Source organism: Gopherus flavomarginatus, chromosome 10 (genome assembly GCF_025201925.1).
Source record: "Gopherus flavomarginatus isolate rGopFla2 chromosome 10, rGopFla2.mat.asm, whole genome shotgun sequence".
NCBI lineage: Eukaryota > Metazoa > Chordata > Testudines > Testudinidae > Gopherus > Gopherus flavomarginatus.
Genome location: NC_066626.1, coordinates 69691174 through 69711003, shown reverse-complemented (window position 1 = coordinate 69711003; position 19830 = coordinate 69691174). Strand labels below are relative to the sequence as shown.

Below are 19830 nucleotides of genomic sequence, written 5' to 3'. Positions count from 1 at the left end.
CACCCCCTGAATCACCTCAGCAGGCCACCCAGCCTGTCTGGGGTGGGAGGGAACAACCAAAAATTGTAACTTCAAGTAGGGCCCAGCTCTTTGCCATTAACCCCCCTAAATTTCCTCTATGTCCCCCTTGGGGGGTCGTGCCTCTAATTCTGAGTCTCATGGAGGCTGTAGTTTTAACAGAAAGGAGATCAAACATTGATTAGATTGCCAAGTCTTACTAAATAAAATGCGTTGTCTGCCATTACAGGAATTTTCTAGTGTACCCCCGATGAGAGTGCGTGTAGCTCTAGGGGTATGTGTACCCCCATTTGAAAACCACTGGGATAAAGCACAGCACTGCTAAACACCTGCCAGTTCCTCTTCTCTCCAAACCCCCCACCCCCACGTAAAATGATTGTCTAGCTAAATCCGTGGTCTGCCAGAGCCCAGATTCTATGACCTCAAGACATGCTGCACAGCTCAGCTGCTTTCCCAGGCAGCAGGGGAGATTGGGGGAATTATAGGGCAAAAGGCTGGGGAAAGTCTTTTTTTACATGTGTGACTTTTTTTGCATGCCCTGTCTTGTAACTATTGAATTTGTATTTGATGTAGACTTTTCAAATTGGCCAGGATTTTAAAGACAGCTGCAAGCTAATGCATTTAAATGAACAATTCTTCATTGTACATGACCTTTTCTGGTATTTCTAATCTCTCTATTTTTTTCAATTGCTATGGGCATTAATAATCACTTTTCTATTGGTACGGATAGTCGTTTGTGTTTCTTAACTGTCTAATTTCAATCCACCACTTCAGTGGCACAGTAGGGTTTCTCTAAAAACAAAGAGTTGCAAAACTGTGCACAAAATCAACTACCCATAAGCTCCTCCTCCACATGGGGTCCGGGTCCTCTCCACTTCCCTAATGGCTCAGACACAACTTTGTCTCCAAACCACCTAATCTCTTTTCCCCAAGTGCTCCTCCTACTGCTCCACCCTCAAAAGGAAACATTTAGTACATTATGGGCAAATGTATAACCCCACAGCTGATCTGTAGAGTTTGTATTGTCCACTTGGCCACATAAGGCTTTTTCCTCTTCAGTTTAAATATTTCCTTGCTTGTAGATGAGATGTCTTAGCTATGGCATTTTTTGTGTTTCATTCTGTTTTGGTCATTGTTCCCATGACCAGCACCTCAGGACAGCAGAGGGAATTCAGACTGTGTCAGAGATGGTTCCATACATGGGGAGGAAATCATTAGCCTCCTCATTAGCCTTCCCCCTGTTCAAACATGACAGGACTGATCTGTACTCGTTGAGTGACGACAAGCTTGACCATACTGAGAGGAATGGAATTATATGCCTACAACTCTGCTTTTCCAAGCCACCCTCCTTCTCAGTGGGATCATCTTATTTATTTTAGAGCATGGAAGAAAAGGACCAAGGGCGTGCTTGCAGTAACAATCATTTTTACCTGACCAAAAATATAAAGGAGGCCAATGGTCCCTCCAACTTGACCACCGAGGACAGTAGAAATCATGGAATAGACTCCTCCACTTCCGATGCTGCACCGCTCACAAACCCCAATTCCAGATAAGACAGTTACCAAGGCAACCACGACAACAAAGGACACCAGAAACATGCCCATTAAAATGCCAGTGTTTCCCTGTAACAGAGGGGGAAAAAAAGACACTGAAGAACACAAGGAAAATTATTCAGGGTAGGAAAAAAGACCCATCACCTTCTGAGAGTCCAGTTATTTATAACACATCATGTCAATTCATTGTAGGTTATTTTATATTCAGATTAAATAAAAGACAGACTTTTCACCTGTAAATTTAGCAACCACAGAAATGTATGTTAATTATAAAATCTTGAAACATGTTCAGGTCTTTGAGGTTTAAGGGCCATTCTTGTGTTGTGTGTATGTGCAGCACCTAGCACAATGGGCTCTTGGTCCATAGCTAGGGCTCCTAGATGCCACCGCAGTACAAATAATAATATTTATCCCCACTGGTTCTTTCTAGGAAATTCTACCCTTATCAGCAAGTGAGTGAGGGTCTCCTCAAAAGAGCCTTACTTTGTATAAACTCCTGAGGGCATCAGGTTATCTCACTGATCCCTCGACCTGAGATTTAACACACTAGGGTGTTATCAAGGGCAGATCACTACTCAGCTAAAGGTTCACAGTTACAACTCCCTTATAACCATGAATAATCTGCCACAAGGTAAAAAAGGGGCAGGGGGATATTTTGATTGTTACAAATACTGGGTCAGATAAACACAAAACAAAAAAACCTCAGCATGCAACAGGTCCTGAAATAAAAGCCTGGATTTTCAAACTGCCCATTTCTTAGGCCCCTAAATGATCAGATATTCAAAAGGGCTCAGAAACCAGCAGCTCCAATTGAGATCAAATGCTTCTGAAAATCTAAGCCACTTAGAACTACTATGTTGCTAACACCCACAATGAATTACAAAAACAGAAGGAAAGACTGAATATACAAGAGAAAAAATACACATGTTATAGGTAATTGCTTGCTGGTAATTATCTGGACTATCCACCGTCTCTTGTGACGCAATATCTCAGTCCACACCTATGTGCTCCTCCAGCTTTCCACAGATGCTTGGGACAGCCCTGCTTTCAAGCAGGCCTGTTCAGTGGCCTGCAATATGGAAATTGGCTCGCCTCCTGGTGGTATCACAAGCGGATTTGTGAAACCTGTGACTTTTCACTTCCTGATCTAGAGCAGAGGTCCACAAACAGCTGCTTTGGCATATGGCGCTGGCTTGTTCTCTAATTCCCAGCTGCTAAGGTGCATTAACAGACTTATCTTAAATCCCTTTTCCATGTATCCAACTGCTGTAGCTGTGTTATGAGATGGCAAATGGGCGAGCAGGTCATCTGTATTAGAATCCAAGAACCCCTCAGCCCACAGGCTTACAAGGAAATCCAATTCTTCCCAGAAACATGTAATGGTCTTGCCACCATGTGCCATGGAGCCTTTGGTGACTGCAGGGGGTAAGTCAGCTTGTGTGCCTTGATAGCCGTAGAACCAGGCCACATAGAGCCCATGGCCTCCCACCATCTACAGCTTTAAGAGACAGCATATCTTCAGTTTGAAGCTTGCCCCGTTTGGTGGGCTTTTCTATTCAAGTCCGAAGTCCAAAAGTGAAATAGAATTAGAGACTGTTCAGTACCTTCAGGGAGTCCGAGCAACAAATGCTTCTCATGTGAGCCCCGTTCTCACCGTCTTATGCTTGTTCTTCATGCTGCAGAAATCTCTTTTCCAGTGTCAAGAGAGTGTCTCTATGTTCCTGCTGAACTTCTCCAGCTAGTGTAACTCGCTGATCTCTGAATCTCAGTCACTTCCCCTGAAAACTCATCCAGGACCCAATGCCAATGCAGAGAGGATCGGAAACTTCTCCCCACCCTTCTTCCTTCCCTCACAGCACTACCCCATTACTACGGTAAGGTTTTTGCATAATTTCTCTCCGCTACTGGCTGCCAAGTTGCCTCTCTCTCCATTCCAGTGGCGCTTGTATCTGAGGACACGTTGGCCTCTGGCACCATTTTGTTTCTTATCAGCAACAGGCTGCTGCTGCTTCTATTTTGTGCTGGTCTAAGTCCCAGCTTTTTCTGATGTTGGTGGGTTTTTGTTTTATTTTTCTTTAAAAAAGAGAAACGTATCCAGGATGTTGCTATCATTGTGAAATCCTATTTTGGTTCAATATCCTGCTGTTTTAGGTGTTGATTTTATTGGATCAGTAGAAAATGAAGCCAGGGCTCATTGTGAATGCAGCTGTTAGCTGGAGCTATATCACATGAACTCTTATAATCTAGTTTTGTTTTGCTTTTAGAAAAAGGAAAAATTGTTTCTTTGCCTCAATTATGGACAATCAGGTTAAGATGGTACTGAAAACTTGCATTTTTTTTTAAATACACTGAAATACTTTCAATAGTTTTTTTTTTTAATTGGTGGCAAATAACTTCTATTAATTATCCAGGAGGGATGGTAGTTCTTGCCCACTGCTTGTGGTAATGGACAGTCCATTTGGATCTACAGAGGAAAAAGTCAATAACACAGACCCTAAAAACCAGAATTGGTTCTTGCAATGCATCATGGGAAGGAACGCCACACTCAGGGATCACAGCAGAATGCAGGGCAGGAGAGAAAACTGGAACACTGAAGCTTATTTACACATGCATGACAGGACATGCTACAGTTGAGATTAAAGGCCCAGTGTATCATTAGCATTATTATCTAATACTTCAACGTGGGCCCAAAGACCTCCAGTAAGAATCAGGGTCTCTGTACTTGGCGCTGCAGAAATATATAGGAAGACATGACCCCTGCTGTCTTGAAAATTTTACAATCCAAGGCCCTGATTTTGCAATCAGATCCATGCAAGCAAACCTCTGTGCTTGTGTGAAGCCCTAGTGACTTCAAGGCCTAATACTATTATTTTCAATCACTCCTCATTTCCCTTTTAAAAATCCTCTGTTTGATTTTTTTACTTTATTTACTGACTGTGCCACCAGTAACTTTCTATTAAAAAGCAAAGTGAGGGATGAAGGCAATATGACGGTGTCGATGAAGGGCTTACGGAAACCGTTCTGACATCTCAGTTGAAATTAATATGGGACAGGGAAGTAAATGATGAAAAAAACTCACCTATTATGTATGGCTAATGGGTATCAGTAAAGGGCCCTGGGTAATCCAGCTGGGAATGATGATCTTTCTGATAATGCGACACCTGTGCTGGCAATGGACTGTCAGATTTCATAAGGCAAGGATTGGGCCTGGATGATTCATGGAGGAGAGACCTCCAAAGAAAATCATGACAGTCGAAGGAAGTTACACTGGTGATTCAGTGGGCGACATTTAGCTTTCTGAGTCAGTAATGAACTAATCCCCTAGGGGGAACTAAGGGAGAGGGAGTTTCTGGAGGTACAGTCTTGAATGAAGGCTGGACCCTTTTGGTGATTGTAGACCCCAGGGCAATTCTCACAAGCGTATTGTTCCCAACAGCCAGTGTGGGAACCACACTGGGCCTAGCCAGGGCTGGGAACCTCAGTACCCATTGAACCAATATGCCAAATTTAGATGATATAATCAGGAAGTGAGCTAAAGTGGTTATGCTGGGGAACTGAAGGCACTCAGAACCTGGCAGGACTGGATTAAACATTTCCCCTGCAGATTCAGTTGGATCAGGTCATATCTACACTTCCTGCTATAAACCCTTGTGAAGTAATGCTATATGTCTTTGAACAGCTGCTTCATTTCCTCCCAGGAGTGGCAACAGGATTCATCGATATCTCTTTATTACGGGCCTGAGTCGCCCCTCAGACTGTGTAACTTCGTTGACATTATTCCGAATATACCCCGGTGCCGTGGGAGATCAGAACCTGGCCCTGAATTTCTCTCCCTGTAAAAACACACAGATCCCTACCCTTTCAGAAGAAAAGCACTATATCAAATGCTAGATGTCAAAAATTTCTTCTTGTACCTTTGAGAACAGCTGGGCTCATGACATTAAGTCCAGGGTTCATCTCCAACATTCCCTTGGGAAGCTTTGCTTTTCCTGCATGGAAGCTGCAGGGAACAGCACAATTTATTGAGCGAGGCTGGATCCTGCTTCATGCTGTAGTATCAGGCTCACTCTTAAAGCCACGAGACTGGGATATATGCTACCCTTGAGCCACGCATGGGACTCTCCTGGATATCAAGGAGAATGCTGCACAATCCAGGGTCCTTTATACGGAAAAGCAGGGTCTCCATTTAAAACTGCCATGTTAGAAATACAACTGTTCAGTGCTGCTTGGAGGAGGACAGTGGAGGATGTGTAACCATGGTAATACATTTTACCTGGAAAGTTATATTTGGATACACCATTAGACATGGACTTCTCTATAAAATTGTCAGGTTTGTTTGGCATTTGCAGAACAGCGCATTACAGAGGAAACGGCCCCAGCCTCAGTGTATTTTTAAACACAGTCATCTACATTTTCAGAAGGGCAAGAAGAAAAACCAAGAGATTTAACCGATTCACGAAGCACAAAATCAAACACAATTGTGGCGGGGGAGAGAATAACCTACTACTTAACCCACAATATCACCCAGTTTGTCCTTCACTCACCACTAGCCATCCAGTCCTCAGAAAAAGAACCACTCCAAAAATGTTGATCATGCAAGAAGTAAAGACGCCATCCCAGGTTCCAAAGAGCACTGGCTCCCAGACGAATAGCTGTATCTTCCACCAGGGTTTGGTCTGCGTTTGAGATACCTAGAGGAAAGTAAAACCTTCAGTTACCTCCATGCTGTCATCTGGGTGACTGCAGAAGTGGCACAGTGGCCTGCCAAGACTCCTACAACAGGGAGCTCTGCGCATGGCTGCTACAGCGTCACTTTGCCTGACATCACCCACAAAGAGCAGTATATCAAAGGAAAGGGGAAACTTTGAGTGACAGGACCACGAGGTCCACAGATCCCCAGCAATGCCATGAAACTATTGCAGGCTCCACAACATGGATGCAGAAAGCACCACTATTTGGTCTTTAATCTGCTCTCTCTGTCATACAGAATTCAAACAAACAAGTAACACCACATCGAAGCACAAAAAAACGGTCTCTACTGTACAGAAGGCAGGGTCATAACATCTCAATCAATGTCATGGGATGCTACATATACAAGCTATACTGTCAGTTTTTTATCAGGCACAGGAAGATATGTTACAGAAGATGCCAATGAGCAGGTTCCCCATTACAGGAGTCATGGTAGAGTACTTGGGCTCTCCTGAGGTTCCCATCCCTCAGTTGTTCTTTTTAGGTGACAAATCTAAGGAACTATTCCAGACTGAGGTGTCAATAGAGGCAGTTTCAGAACAAACTGATAAATTAAACAGTAATAAGTCACCAGGACCAGAGGGCATATGCCCAAGAGTTCTGAAATAACTCAAATACGAAATTGCAGAGCTACTAAGTGTGGTATGTAAACTAATGCTTAAATCAGTCTGTATACCAAAAGGCTGGCAGATAATGTGATGCCAATTTTTTTTAAAAGGCTCCAGAGGTGATATTGGCAATTACAAGTCAGTGAGCCTAACTTCAGGCAAATTGGTTGAAACTATAGCAAAAAACAGAATGATCAGATGCACAAATGAACGTGATATGTTGGGGACTTCTGTAAAGGGAACTTGTGCCTCACTGACCTATTAAAATACTCTGAAAATTTCAACACACACATGAAGAAGGGCGATCCAGTGCATATAGTGTATGTGGACTTTCAGAAAGCCTTAGACAAGATCCTCATCAAAGGCTCTTAGGCAAAGTAAGGAGTCATGGGATAAGAGGGAAGGTCCCCTCATGGATCAGTAGCTGGGTAAAAGGCAGGGAACAAAGGGTAGGAATAAACGGTCGGTTTTCACAGTGGAGAGTGGAAACAGCAGGGTCATTCAAGGATCTGTACTGGGACCAGTGCTATTCAACACATTCATAAATATTCTGAAAACGGGCATAAGCAGTGAGGTGGCGAGGTTTTCAGATGATACAAAATTCTCAAGACAGTTGAGTCCAAAGCAGAGTGTGAAGAGTAACAAATGGATCTCGCAAAACTGGGTGACTGGGGAACAAATAGCAGATTAAATTCAGCTTTGATAAGTGCAAAGTAATTCACACTGGAAAACATAATCCCCACTATACATACAAAATGATGGGGTCAAAATTAGCTGTTACCACTAAGGAAAGGGATCTTGAAATCATTGTGGGCAGTTCTCGGAAAACACCTGTGTGCTGTGCAGTGGCAGTCAAAAAAGCCAACAGAATGTTAGGAACCATTATGAAAAGGATAGATAATAAGACAGAAAATAAAAGAATGCCACTATATAAATCCCTAGTTAAAAAGACTAGGCGTGTCCATCTTAGAAAAGAGACGATTAACAGGGGATATGATAGAGGGCTATAAAATCATGACTGGTGTGGAGAAAGTGATAAGGAAGTGTTATTTACCTTTTCACATAACACAAGAACCAGACGTCACCAATGAAATTAATAGGCAGCAGGTTTAAAACAAACAAAAGGAAGTATTTCTTCACACAATGCACAGTCAACCTGCAGAACTTGTTGCCAGGGAACTTTACGAAGGCCAAGACTATAACTGGGTTCAAAAAAGAACTATGTAAGTTCATGGAGGATAGGTCCATCAATGCCTATTAGCCAAGACAGTCAGGGATGCAAACCCATGCTCTTGGTGTCCCTAACTCTCTGACTGCTAGAAGCTGGGAGTGAACGATGGGATGGATCACTCAATAACTATCCTGTTCATTCCGTATGAAACATCTGGCACCAGCCACCACTGGAAGACAGGATAGTGAGCTAGATGGACCATTGGTGTGATTCAGTTTGGCCAGGGGCAGGGGGGGATAGCTCAGTGGTTTGAGCATCGGCCTGCTAAACCCAGGATTATGAGTTCAATCCTTGAGGGGGCCATTTAAGGAAGTGAGGATTGGTCCTGCTTTGAGCAGGGGGTTGGACTAGATGATCTCCTGAGGTCCCTTCCAACCCTAATAATCTGTGATTCTTATGTGCTTATGACTAAAGGCTGGGAAGTGCTCTGGGTTAACTCATCCTGCTCCATCAAGGGACATGTCCACCACCTCCTACAGCACATGCAGTTTACATGGTGATGAGCTGGAGGGTGAGTAGGGAAGGAATGTAATGCCAGGCCAGAAGCTAAGTGAGCTTCTGCATGGTTAACTGTGGCGCTCCTCTGAAAAGTGACTATAGAAAAGGCATCAGAGGGTTCCATGATTATTTTCCCTCAGTGACTATTGAACGTTTCCTGTTCACAAGTTCAAAGACGTTTTTTCTAACTGCCAGCCCTGCAAACTCAGCCTGGGTTTCCGAAAGACAAGGTGGGGGTCTTTCTTTCTCATGGATCAGCACCAGTACTAAAGGTTCCACAAGCCAAATTAACCCTTCAGTTACATATGTGCAGAATCAACATTTTTGCTGGATTTGCACACATGTAAGTGGTGGGAATTTAGTAAGCAATTCTGCTGAAGCAGCACAAGAAGAAAGAGAATCCAGCTCATTCATAGTCATAGAGTTTAAGGCCAGAGGGCACCACCAGATCATCTAGTCTGTCCTCCTGTATACCACAGGCCACCACCCTCAGCCAGCACCCACTACACTAAACCCAACAACAAAAATTAGACCAAAGTATTACAGCCCACAGGAGAGTAGACTATTATGTGCTATAGGCAGAAAATAGGAGAGATAGCATGCACCAGTGCTTGAGGGCCCCACAATGTCCGGGAAATAACTCTCTCTGTGTTGGCTCTGCAGGGCTAACAGTACAAACTTTTATTTTGTCATTACAGTAAGCAGATACCTAACTTAGGTTGTTATTTAAGTGTTACTGGCTGGTTAGCACTCTTGACAAATAAGGGCACTTATTTAGGCATCTAAATGTGGATTTAGAAGCCTAACATTAGGCCCCTGTTTTTGAAAATCTCAGCCAAGGCCAAAACAGTCATAATGGAAGACGGGTATTAATCATGGCTTTGCTTCCTGACATGCTATATCTTTAGGCATATACAGCATAACCAATATGATCTCAATGACACAGAGTCATGCAGAACTGCAGGTAACAGAATAACTTTAACACTAAAATGTTCATTTTTAAGTTTCAGGTGTGTCAAAAAGCTTTAACCCACTGTCAAGTACAATACACAGCATTCCAGGGTACAGAGTAACTGGGTCCTACATAGGAAAGCCATAAAGTGAGCAAATTAATTTGGATTATTTTTTTTAGGGGAACTGGAAATAAACAACATTTAGAAGATTTTACCAATGATTATGTTATTGCTATTTGTTGGTGATGCGGTAAGTGGTGCTGTTCTCTCTGGCATGGTTACAGAACCGGGTCCCACGTAGGATGGCAAGGGTTCCTAGGTCATTAGAGATGAGGTCTTTCAGAAGAGATGTAAAACCAAAGTCTCGACAACATGCGATCATCAAGGCACTTTTCTGCATGAGCTAGTTAACCCCTGTATCCTAGTCAAATTCTCACTGAGGTACCTCAATTCTCCAAGCTGTTTAAACGAGACTCGGTTCCAGACTTTAGCCTATCCTCCTTCAAATTATGAACCATCATGTTTGATAGTAGAATCTTAAAAAAAAATAATAAAATGGCCTACAAACAACCAAACAGCACCAATTTTCCAAATGTTATCAGACCTGCCCTTGGAAAGAGCAGTCCGAGAAATTCCCCACGGAAGGATTCTGTGCTGTACTGTGAACCATTCACCACACACAGTTGTGCTTCAAGCAGAAGTTTGCAATGACTCTCCTGCATGGCCTGAGGGGCAGTGAGCAGGGCCCCAGTTCATTCCTTCAGCTGCTTAAAAGAAAAAGCACAAACCCACCCCCTTTTGGTACCAGCATAGCTAGAATCTCAGTGTACGAAGCCAAGAGTTAGAGTTTGGGGAAGGTGACTATACCTTATACCCCTCTCTGGAAACCAACACAGAAGACAGGCCCTTCCATGCTTGACATCCAGACAAGATGTTAATTCAAGGAGTCTCATAGAACTTCCATAGACCAGACCAGACCCTGCAGAGGCTACTTTTGACTGGATGAAACATAAGACCTTGAGAAAGACCATAAGACCATGCAACTCTAATGGATCTCATTAGGGTAATAAGGTATCCATCATGTTCAAGGCCTAAGAAGGAATGAAACCTTTCTTACTGAAACACACATGATTTTGACATAACAAATATCTGAAATTAATCAGGTTATGTCAGTTTATTCATCTGTCAGTTCATGATGACTTCACAAGGAGCTGCAGATGGAACTCAAGAGCTTAGTGGCTTGGGGAGAAGGAGCCTTTTCAACATACCTGTTGTGCTTCCTCGTGGAACAGCTCTTGCACGTGCGTGTCACTCCTCAGGCCAGCAGCGCTGCTCAGCACGAACATTTTATCTTTTATGTTAGAGCTGTATGTCCAGCGTGCAGCCATAATGCTAATCACAAGTCTGAGGGTCAGAGTAGAAGGTCAGCTATTCCTCTCAAACAAATTCCTGTAGCAGTGGAATCTCCACAGACGAGGATTCATGGTTTTGTTACTCCTAGTCAGAAGGGCTAGGGAAGAAAAAGAAAGAGAAACCTACTGTAATTTTCTAATTCTGCAGAATACAAAGACGCACAAACCTGCCATTCAAGCAGCACCATCCTTTCAAACCAGACCCTTATAATGACACGAGCATGTGAAATATAGGAGCTGCATTAATAAGGCATCTTGATAGGGCATGTTTAGTATGAAGACAAGAAAACAATTATTTTATTATTTGTATCATACCTCAAGGCAAGGTATGCCAGGCATGTCACAGAACAGATAGTTTGATAGGTCCCTGCTCCAAGCAGCTTATAGTCAAAACAGAAGTGCATATTAACAGATGAGAGTAAGGAGCAGAGGATGGGAAGGGACTTCCTTGGTCATCAAGACCAGTCCCCGGCTATCACAGGCAACCCTGTCATATAATCCCATTCAGAAACATATCAAGCTCCATCTTATAACTAGTTAGTTTTCTTACCTGCACTACTTCAACGGCAAACTATTCCAGAACCTCACTCCTCTGATGCTTAGAAACCTAATTTCCAACCTAAATTTATTCATGGTCAGTTTATACCCATTTGTTCTTGTGCAACATTGTCCTTTATCTTAGATAGCTCTTCCCTCTCCCTGGTGTTTATCCCCTGATGTATTTATAGAGACCAGTCTCAGCTGGGGCAAAGGACGTAACAACAGTGTAAGGACTGAACGATGTTTAGTATGTATTCTGATAGTTCTTAAACTTGACTATGGGAACTTTTTTGTTCCTTTGGGTTTCTAACATCAGTATTAATTACACTTCATGGTAGCAGGAGTTAACAAATACACACACAAAAAATCAATCATGATTACAAAACTCCATGTTTATTTATTTGTATTTGACTAGTGCCTGGAGATCGCAACTGAGCTCGGTGCTGTACAAACACATAGGGAGAGACAATCTCTGTCCCCAGGAACTTACAATCTAAACACAGAACGGAAGATTATTGTCCTCAGCTTGCAGGAACAATGGGACAGAGAAATTAAGAGAATGGCCCAAAGTCATACAGAACATCGGGAAACAAGATGGGACTTAAATCCAGATCGCTCATGTCCCAGCCCAGGCCTTACCCACAAGACCACCCTTCCTAACCAGCCTTCTTTTCTAATTCTGTCTTTGCCTTCCAACAGAACATGGTGAGCACACTAGTATAGAAACAACAGCTGTGCTCCCCAAGCAGTTCCACTGATGATTCTCCTGTCTAGCATTTCTGCTGTGCTGTCCTGTGCTGGGCACAGGAGGTGTTTCTTTATCCCGTGCATTTGTCCTGTTAAGCAGCAGTAAAGCAGTTAAGAGTTCATTGATTCCCTACTGCTCATTCCCCGCAATCCCCATGAAACAAAAAAAAAAAAAATGCTTTACAATATCACAGTTGGTTGCTGTTATAAGGTGGTTGGGGCTTCAAGCAGGGAACCAGCAGCAGGAGCAGATGAATTCTTAAGTAACAAAGATTGTGTTTTTATGCAAATAGCCCCGGTGATGAAAACGGAGGGAGGAAAATACAGGACATGCAGGCAAAATTGCTTTTAAGTAGAATATTTTTCAAAGCGTTCCACAACGCATCAGGCTGCTCTTTAATGGGAAGAGATTTTGTTTAGTAAAGCTCCACTGTGATCACCAAAATTAATTTCATTTATGGAAGATGCACCTGGAAGTAAAAGTTGAACATCGCTGTCCTTGTTCATTTTACGATGTTCATTTCTAAGACCCGTATGCCTGGGGACACACACAGGTAAAGCATTCCTAGCAGCAAAAGTACATTTGCAGCAAGTTTGAAATATCAAGAAGTAGTCATTCATTTACCATATCTTCCATAGCAAATGTAAACATCTTTCACATAGTAAGGCTCAGGTCCCGAAATTTATAACTTGCAGGTATACTGTTGTAATAACCTTAGTCCCAGATTTGGACCTTAGCGTCCAAAATATGGGGGTTAGCATGAAAACCTCCAAGCTTAGTTACCAGCTTGGACCTGGTACCTGCTGCCACCACCCAAAAAATTAGAGTGTTTTGGGGCACTCTGGTCCCTCTGAAAAACCTTCCCTGGGGACCCCAAGACCCAAATCCCTTGAGTCTCACAACCAAGGGAAATAATCCTTTTTCCCTTCCCCCCTCCAGGTGCTCCTGGAGAGATACACAGACACAAGCTCTGTGAAACTACACAGAGGGACTCCCCCTCTCCGTTCCCAATCCTGGAAACAAAAGTACTTTCCTATTTCCCCAGAGGGAATGCAAAATCAGGCTAGCGATCCAACACACAAATCTCCCCTTGATTTCTTCCTCCCACCAATTCCCTGGTGAGTACAGACTCAATTTCCCTGAAGTAAAGAAAAACTCCAACAGGTCTTAAAAGAAAGCTTTATATAAAAAGAAAGAAAAATAAGTACAAATGTTCTCTCTGTATTAAGATGATACAACACAGGGTCAATTGCTTAAAAGAATATTGAATAAACAGCCTTATTCCAAAAGAATACAAATCAAAGCACTCCAGCACTTATATTCATGCAAATACCAAAGAAAAGAAACCATAGAACTTACTATCTGATCTCTTTGTCCTTACACTTAGAAACAGAAGACTAGAAAGTAGAGCTACTTCTCCAAAGCTCAGAGAAAGCAGGCAGGCAGACAAAGACTGAGACACTCAATTCCCTCCACCCAAAGTTGAAAAAATCCGGTTTCCTGATTGGTCCTCTGGTCAGGTGCTTCAGGTGAAAGAGACATTAACCCTTAGCTATCTGTTTATGACAACTGTGCTATAGGTTACAGGACTGAGGGGCAACCTTGCCAGGATATATTGTTGTCCTACTTTTTAAATCCTCTAACAGACTTTCTTCCTTCTACTCACACTGGTCTCTGAGAATCCCTGCTCTCTCTTTTCTACTCTCCAATCCCTCTGCTTGTCTATCATTAACTTCTCTCTCTCTCTCCCTGCACACAATCTCACCCCTGTTGGTCTGAGAACTTTCTCCTCTGCAGCTACTGCTGTATGGAACAGCCTCCCTAATTTTTCTCCCTTTCCTATAACTTAATTCTACAATGATTTATACACATACGTGTATCACCAATATTTGCATTCATTTAGCATTGGGATACTGTTTTACGTAGGATGCTGTGCAAGATATGTAAATGAAAGGAAAATAAATATTTTGCTCTGATTCTACAAAGACTTACACATGCTTAACGTTGTACAATGTAAGTCGTCCCATTGAAGTCGACGGAATTTTACAGTATGTAAAATAAATTAACACACTTTTCTGTGAGATCAGGGTCTGAGATTGTAGTCTTTGGGGCAGGGACCTTCTTCTTGTTGTGTGTGTGTATATAGGTGCCACCACAAAATATCCATCTAGGTTAGAACATAAGAATGGCCATACTGGATCAGACCAATGGTCTATCTACCCCAGCATCCTGTCTTCCAACAGTGGCCAATGTCAGATGCTTCAAAGAGAATGAACAGGACAATCATCAAGTGATCCATCTCCTGTCATCTGGTCTCAGCATCTGGCAGTCAGAGGCTTTGGGACACTCAGAGCATGGGGTTGCATCCTTGACCATCTTGACTAATAGCTATTTGTTGATAAGTTCATGGAGGATAGATCCAATTCTTTTTTGAATCTAGTTATAGTTTTGGCCATCACAACATCCCCTGGCAATGAGTTCCACAGGTTGACTGCACACTGTGTGAAGAAATACTTCTTTTTGTTTGTTTTAAACCTGCTGCCTATTAATTTCATTGGGTGACCCCTGGTTCTGTCTAGCATTTGCCACACCATGGCTAAAGCATGTTATGCTACACACACCGTTAAAAATTAGTCTGCTAGAATAATAATTCCTTTCCCCAAATATAAAATTAGGGTCTAATTCAAACCTTGATTGATAGCCACTTTCCCAGCACTAAATAAATCAAAGAAATGGAATCAATGACCACATATTTATTTCCCCATGGTTTTCATGGCTAGGAGCAAAACAAGAGCTTTGGGGGAAATACATCCATTGCAGTTTTAAGGAAAAATAATTACGTGGGGTTGATTTTTTGTCTGTTTTTACGGTGACAAGTAATTTGGAAACTGAGATACTTTCATATTTAATTGTAAAGGCTTATTCTGGAAGATGAAAATTACAGCCTCTAGTGTGCATTCTGCAACTCAAACTGTCATTGTATCTTTTCAAATTATTTCATTAATAATAACATTAAAGCAGCTTCTCAGCCAAAAATCACTACTCTAAGCTATTCAACAGATGGCTGATTTTAAAGAAAAGAGGTTAATACACTTCCAACCGCAATTGTGTGTGGTCCAACGACCTCTGAAGGGGCTCCCTTCCTGTCATAGAAGTTACTTTCAAGGCTTGTTTTGTGATGGGACCCAACAGCTTAGAGCACTTTGTTTTCAATAAATCACCTAAACCCTCATCGTGGTCAAGTTTTAAAAAGCACCTAATTTGGGGGACCCCAAGGAAGAAATTAAAGATAAATCAAATAGCAGTCAGCACAATAAACTTAACTAGCACACTCAGGAACGTTCCGTCATATACAAATACAACAATGTTATCCAGGGAATGTAATATCCAAGCTCATTTTGTTGCTCTTCTATATTTTGAAAACAATAGTAACATAGTATTACATATTAAGGGCAAATTCTGTCTAGTAGTACATCAATTTTACAGCCTGACTTGACTTACTTCTATTTAAAGTTGTTTATAAGGTTCCCATCACCATAGCTAACTAGCCACTGTTACACTTAGGCTGTAAATGACCAGCTATAATGACAAAACAAGAACAAACCTCACTGGAAGGATTTATATAATAAAACAAATCAGAGAAGTAAATGACATTTGTCCCCCTTGCATTGTTCACTCTGGCTGTATGTTCTCTCTCTTTTGCCCAGACGCTGTGTCTATCCCGTCTATTTAGACTGTAAGGCCTTTGAGGCAGGGACTGTCTTACTCTGTTTGTACAGCACCCAGCACAACAGGGTCCTGTTCTCATCTGCCCTTAGGCACTACTATCATGAATATTATGGTATAAATCAAAGACTGAAGTGAATCAAACCATTCTTGATGAAAAAGCTCTCAACTCTTTGACAACCTACAGAAAATACAGCCACCCACCGCTTATTATTAATTGGTTTTTTGTCTGTTTTTTAACAACATAAAAAAGGGGTGTCCAAGGAAACTCACAGACGGGACAGCTATTCCTTCCAAGATTTACCAGCATACAGACTAGATCTCCGCAGCCTCTTTGCCGAAACTAGCTTAACCAGCCACAAACATCACCTTGCACAGCTCCTCAAGCCTGCCCGTAAATGCATATTCTCCGGAGCTCGGCTCACGGTCATTCCACCCCAGACACAAGGCTCTGCAAGCGCCTCCCAGCCATCCGAGCCGAGCTAGGCAGGTGCGTGCGCCGGGCAGGTTGAGGTGGAACTTCTGAGCTGACGAGTCCTAGAAAGGCCCAGGAAGGAGGGTGAGCCCTGCCCACCTTCAGTCTGGGAGCAGGAGTTTCCTGGATCCGGGAGGCACCTGCAGCTTTTTCTCAGCGCCCTGCCCCCCTCCTGCACCTTCTGCTCCCGAGTCTCCCTAATCTTCCTTTCCCCTCCAGCCTCTCATTGTTGCCCCCGCCCCGCCTGCTTTGCCCTTGGAGGGGGCAGGTAGCAGCAGCCCCTGGTTCTCTGCTCAGTCAGTGGCAGTCTCCAGGCAGCCCATTTACCGGGTGAGTGAAAAACAAACCAGAAGTTGTTTGCCCCAGAAGCAACCCCCCGCCCCACCGCACTGCGGCCCCTGATGCTCGCTCCGCGCGTGGGGTGCAGCCCACACGCCCCACCAGCAGCCGGTTATCTAGCCTGGGGCTCGCAGCACCTGCTGGCTCTGCTTACCTTGGCCCCCCTCACTCCCTTCTCCCCCTGACTCTGGCTGGGGGCCTCCCTTCCCCCAGGCTCGCCTTACCCTGGGGTGGGGCTGTGCCTCCCCTCTGCCCCGCAGAGACAGCCCCGGTTCCGCTGCGAGCCTCCAGCCAGCGCTGCCCGGGGCCGGGCACTCAGTGCCACGTGGGCCTGGCCCTGCTGGTGCTGCGGCGGCGGGACGCGGGGGTGGCCTTCCCCAGGCAGGGACACTCCCTGGTAGTTTGCACAGGAGCCGGAGCGCGCAGCCCTGGAGCCTCCTCTCTGCATCCAGCCACATGCCCCCGACCACAGCTAAGGGCCAGCGCTCCCTTCGCCAGCTGTGCTAGGCAGCCTGAAGGGGCCACACTCCCCAAAGAGCTCACTTGACTCCACAAAGCAGGATGGGGGGAGCCCCCACACTGGACAGCGCTTATTATTTATTCAGACTTACACACATCCGGCTAACCAGGGCACCTACCTCTAGCTACCAAATACTGCCGCGCCCCTGCCACTTCCTGAGGTCAGCAGGTTCTCCACCCCCACTTAGGGGAGCAAGGGCTAGGGCTTAGCCTTCCTCAGCGCTGATATTGGCATTTCCAGACTGTAAATACTCCATTTCTCACTCATACCAGTAAATCCAGAGTAACTCCAATACAAGGGTGCTTGATTTATACTGATAGAGCTGAGAGCAGAATTAGATCCATAGGGGGCAAATCCTAACCCCACTGAAGTGAATGGGAGAACTCCCACTAGGGACACAATTTCACCCATAGCGAGTGGACTCTGGAGGCGGAAAAGGCCTGTTCAGTATCTGGCCCCTGACCCTGCCAGTGCAGCATTGTGTCCTGCAGTATATTTTCTACTGATCTTCCTAAGAGACAACCCTTGTTGGTTGCATCCAAAGGAAGCAGCAAGTGTAACAGGAACATTGTACAATTTTGTCTATTACAAACACATGCAGCCAGTGGAGGGAATGTGACAGGTTATATATGCAAACAGAGAAGGAGTCCCATTACCAGAGATAATAGGCTCAACATCCTGCTTGGCAAGCCCATTTGTTTATTCTTTACTGACACTCAAGGAACATGATTTTTTTTCCCCTTAAGGGTGGAAAACCATAGGCACATAAACAGTCAAATAAGGATGCTAGGCAGCAGCATCCTGTGTTTCACTGAAAACATGAAACCGATCATTCATTTCTTTACTTCTTATTCATAATGGAGGCTTTCGATTTATTTGAAAGTCCCAGCACTTTGTGAAAAGAAATTATCACATCAACATTCTGCCTGATGGAGCACAGTGGGCATAAGGGCATGTCTATGCAAGGGTATTCCATAGCAGCTCTTCCTAAATAGCTCCCCAAGTGGCACGCTAAGGGGTTGTCTATGCCGGGAATTTGCAAAACAGATTACGGCACTCTTATTCTGGAATTCCCTTCTATCCTATATAGGTTCTGAGGTCCTGCCCATTATCAGTATTTGAGCACCTTCCCTTGGTGCATTAAGCAATGTAACTACACTTCTGTAGTCTGTTCTCTCATCCCCTCCACAAGGGGAGAAGTGTGTGCTGTGGAATGCCGTATTTTGGTAGGGTTTTAGGATTTGTTGCTATGTATTTATGCTGGAGAAGGCAAGGTCAAAAAAGTTTCTTGCACTTGGAGCAGAAGATGAAGTTTGAAATGGTCCTCAGTTCCTAGGGGTTCATTCCACAGTCTCAGATCAACCCCAGAGAAAGTTCTATTTCCCCCAGCGACAAGCTTTAACCTTTTTGTAGAGAGTTATGGTGGGCCAAAGGCACATATTTGTTGCCCAAGATCTTCATTTTACACCTTTGGGCAAACTTTTAGATATCCTGGCCCTAGAGCTCCTTGAAGACAAGGACTGAGACTTCAAACTTGATTTGAAATTCTATGAGAAGCCAGTGCAGAGAACATGGACAAAACTGATGTGTTGGCAGTAGCCTGTGCTGCTGAGGAGGCACTCTGCAGAGTTCTGAATTAGTTGGAGTTTCCTAAGTACTGAAGTTTTCATTCCCACATATATTGCATTGCTGTAATCCAGACAAGAAGTAATAAAGAACTGAACAACTGAGGCCAGCTCTTCATCTGCCAGGATGGGACAGAGTCTTCTAGCCAACCAGAGCTGTTAAAGTGTTACTCATGGATGATGCTATGTGAGAGCTTAACATCAGTGAGGAATCCAGTTGTAGGTGTGTACATTTAATCAGAGGAGACTGCACTGTCACTGCAAACATATAAACTCAAGAGACATTAAGGACATAAGAGACCCTCTCAATCATCTAAGCCAGGCGTAGGCAACCTATGGCATGCGTGCGGAAGGCGGCACGCGAGTTGATTTTCAGTGGCACTCACACTGCTCGGGTCCTGGCCACCGGTCCAGGGGGCTCTGCATTTTAATTTAATTTTAAATGACGTTTCTTAAACATTTTAAAAATCTTATTTAATTTACATACAATAATAGTTTAGTTATATATTATAGACTTATAGAAAGAGATCTTCTAAAAACGTTAAAATGTATTACTGGCACGCAAAACCTTAAATTAGAGTGAATAAATGAAGACTCGGCACATCACTTCTGAAAGGTTGCCGACCCCTGATCTAAGCTGACCTGCTGCATGTTGCAGGCCACAGAACCTCACTCAGTTACCCCTGTAATAGACTCCTATTCTCTGGCTGAGTTACTGATGTCCCCAAATCTTAATTTAAAGACATCCAGTTACAGAGAATCCACCATTTACTGTAGTTCAAGCCAGTATGTGACCTATGCCCCACACGGCAGAAGAAGAAAAAAAACCTAAGAG

At 43.7% G+C, this 19830-nt stretch overlaps 1 protein-coding gene across 6 annotated transcripts in view; it reads right to left on the bottom strand.

Annotated features, from left to right (window-relative positions):
• SLC12A8 (solute carrier family 12 member 8) overlaps positions 1-19830 on the bottom strand; it is a 102790-nt gene that overhangs the window by 72880 nt on the left and 10080 nt on the right. Inside the window, exons 1-4 of one of the 6 annotated variants that reach the window (XM_050917036.1) lie at positions 17075-17188; positions 10879-11120; positions 6116-6262; positions 1449-1640 (exon numbers count right to left, since the gene is read on the bottom strand). In XM_050917036.1, the coding sequence (XP_050772993.1) occupies positions 1449-1640; positions 6116-6262; positions 10879-10998 (459 nt within the window). In that variant the 5' untranslated portion in view covers positions 10999-11120; positions 17075-17188. Of the gene's footprint in view, positions 1-1448; positions 1641-3175; positions 3552-6115; positions 6263-10878; positions 11121-12779; positions 12799-16405; positions 16695-17074; positions 17189-19830 lie in introns of those variants that run through there. The other 5 variants (XM_050917039.1, XM_050917038.1, XM_050917040.1 and 2 more) reach the window with 5 other exon arrangements.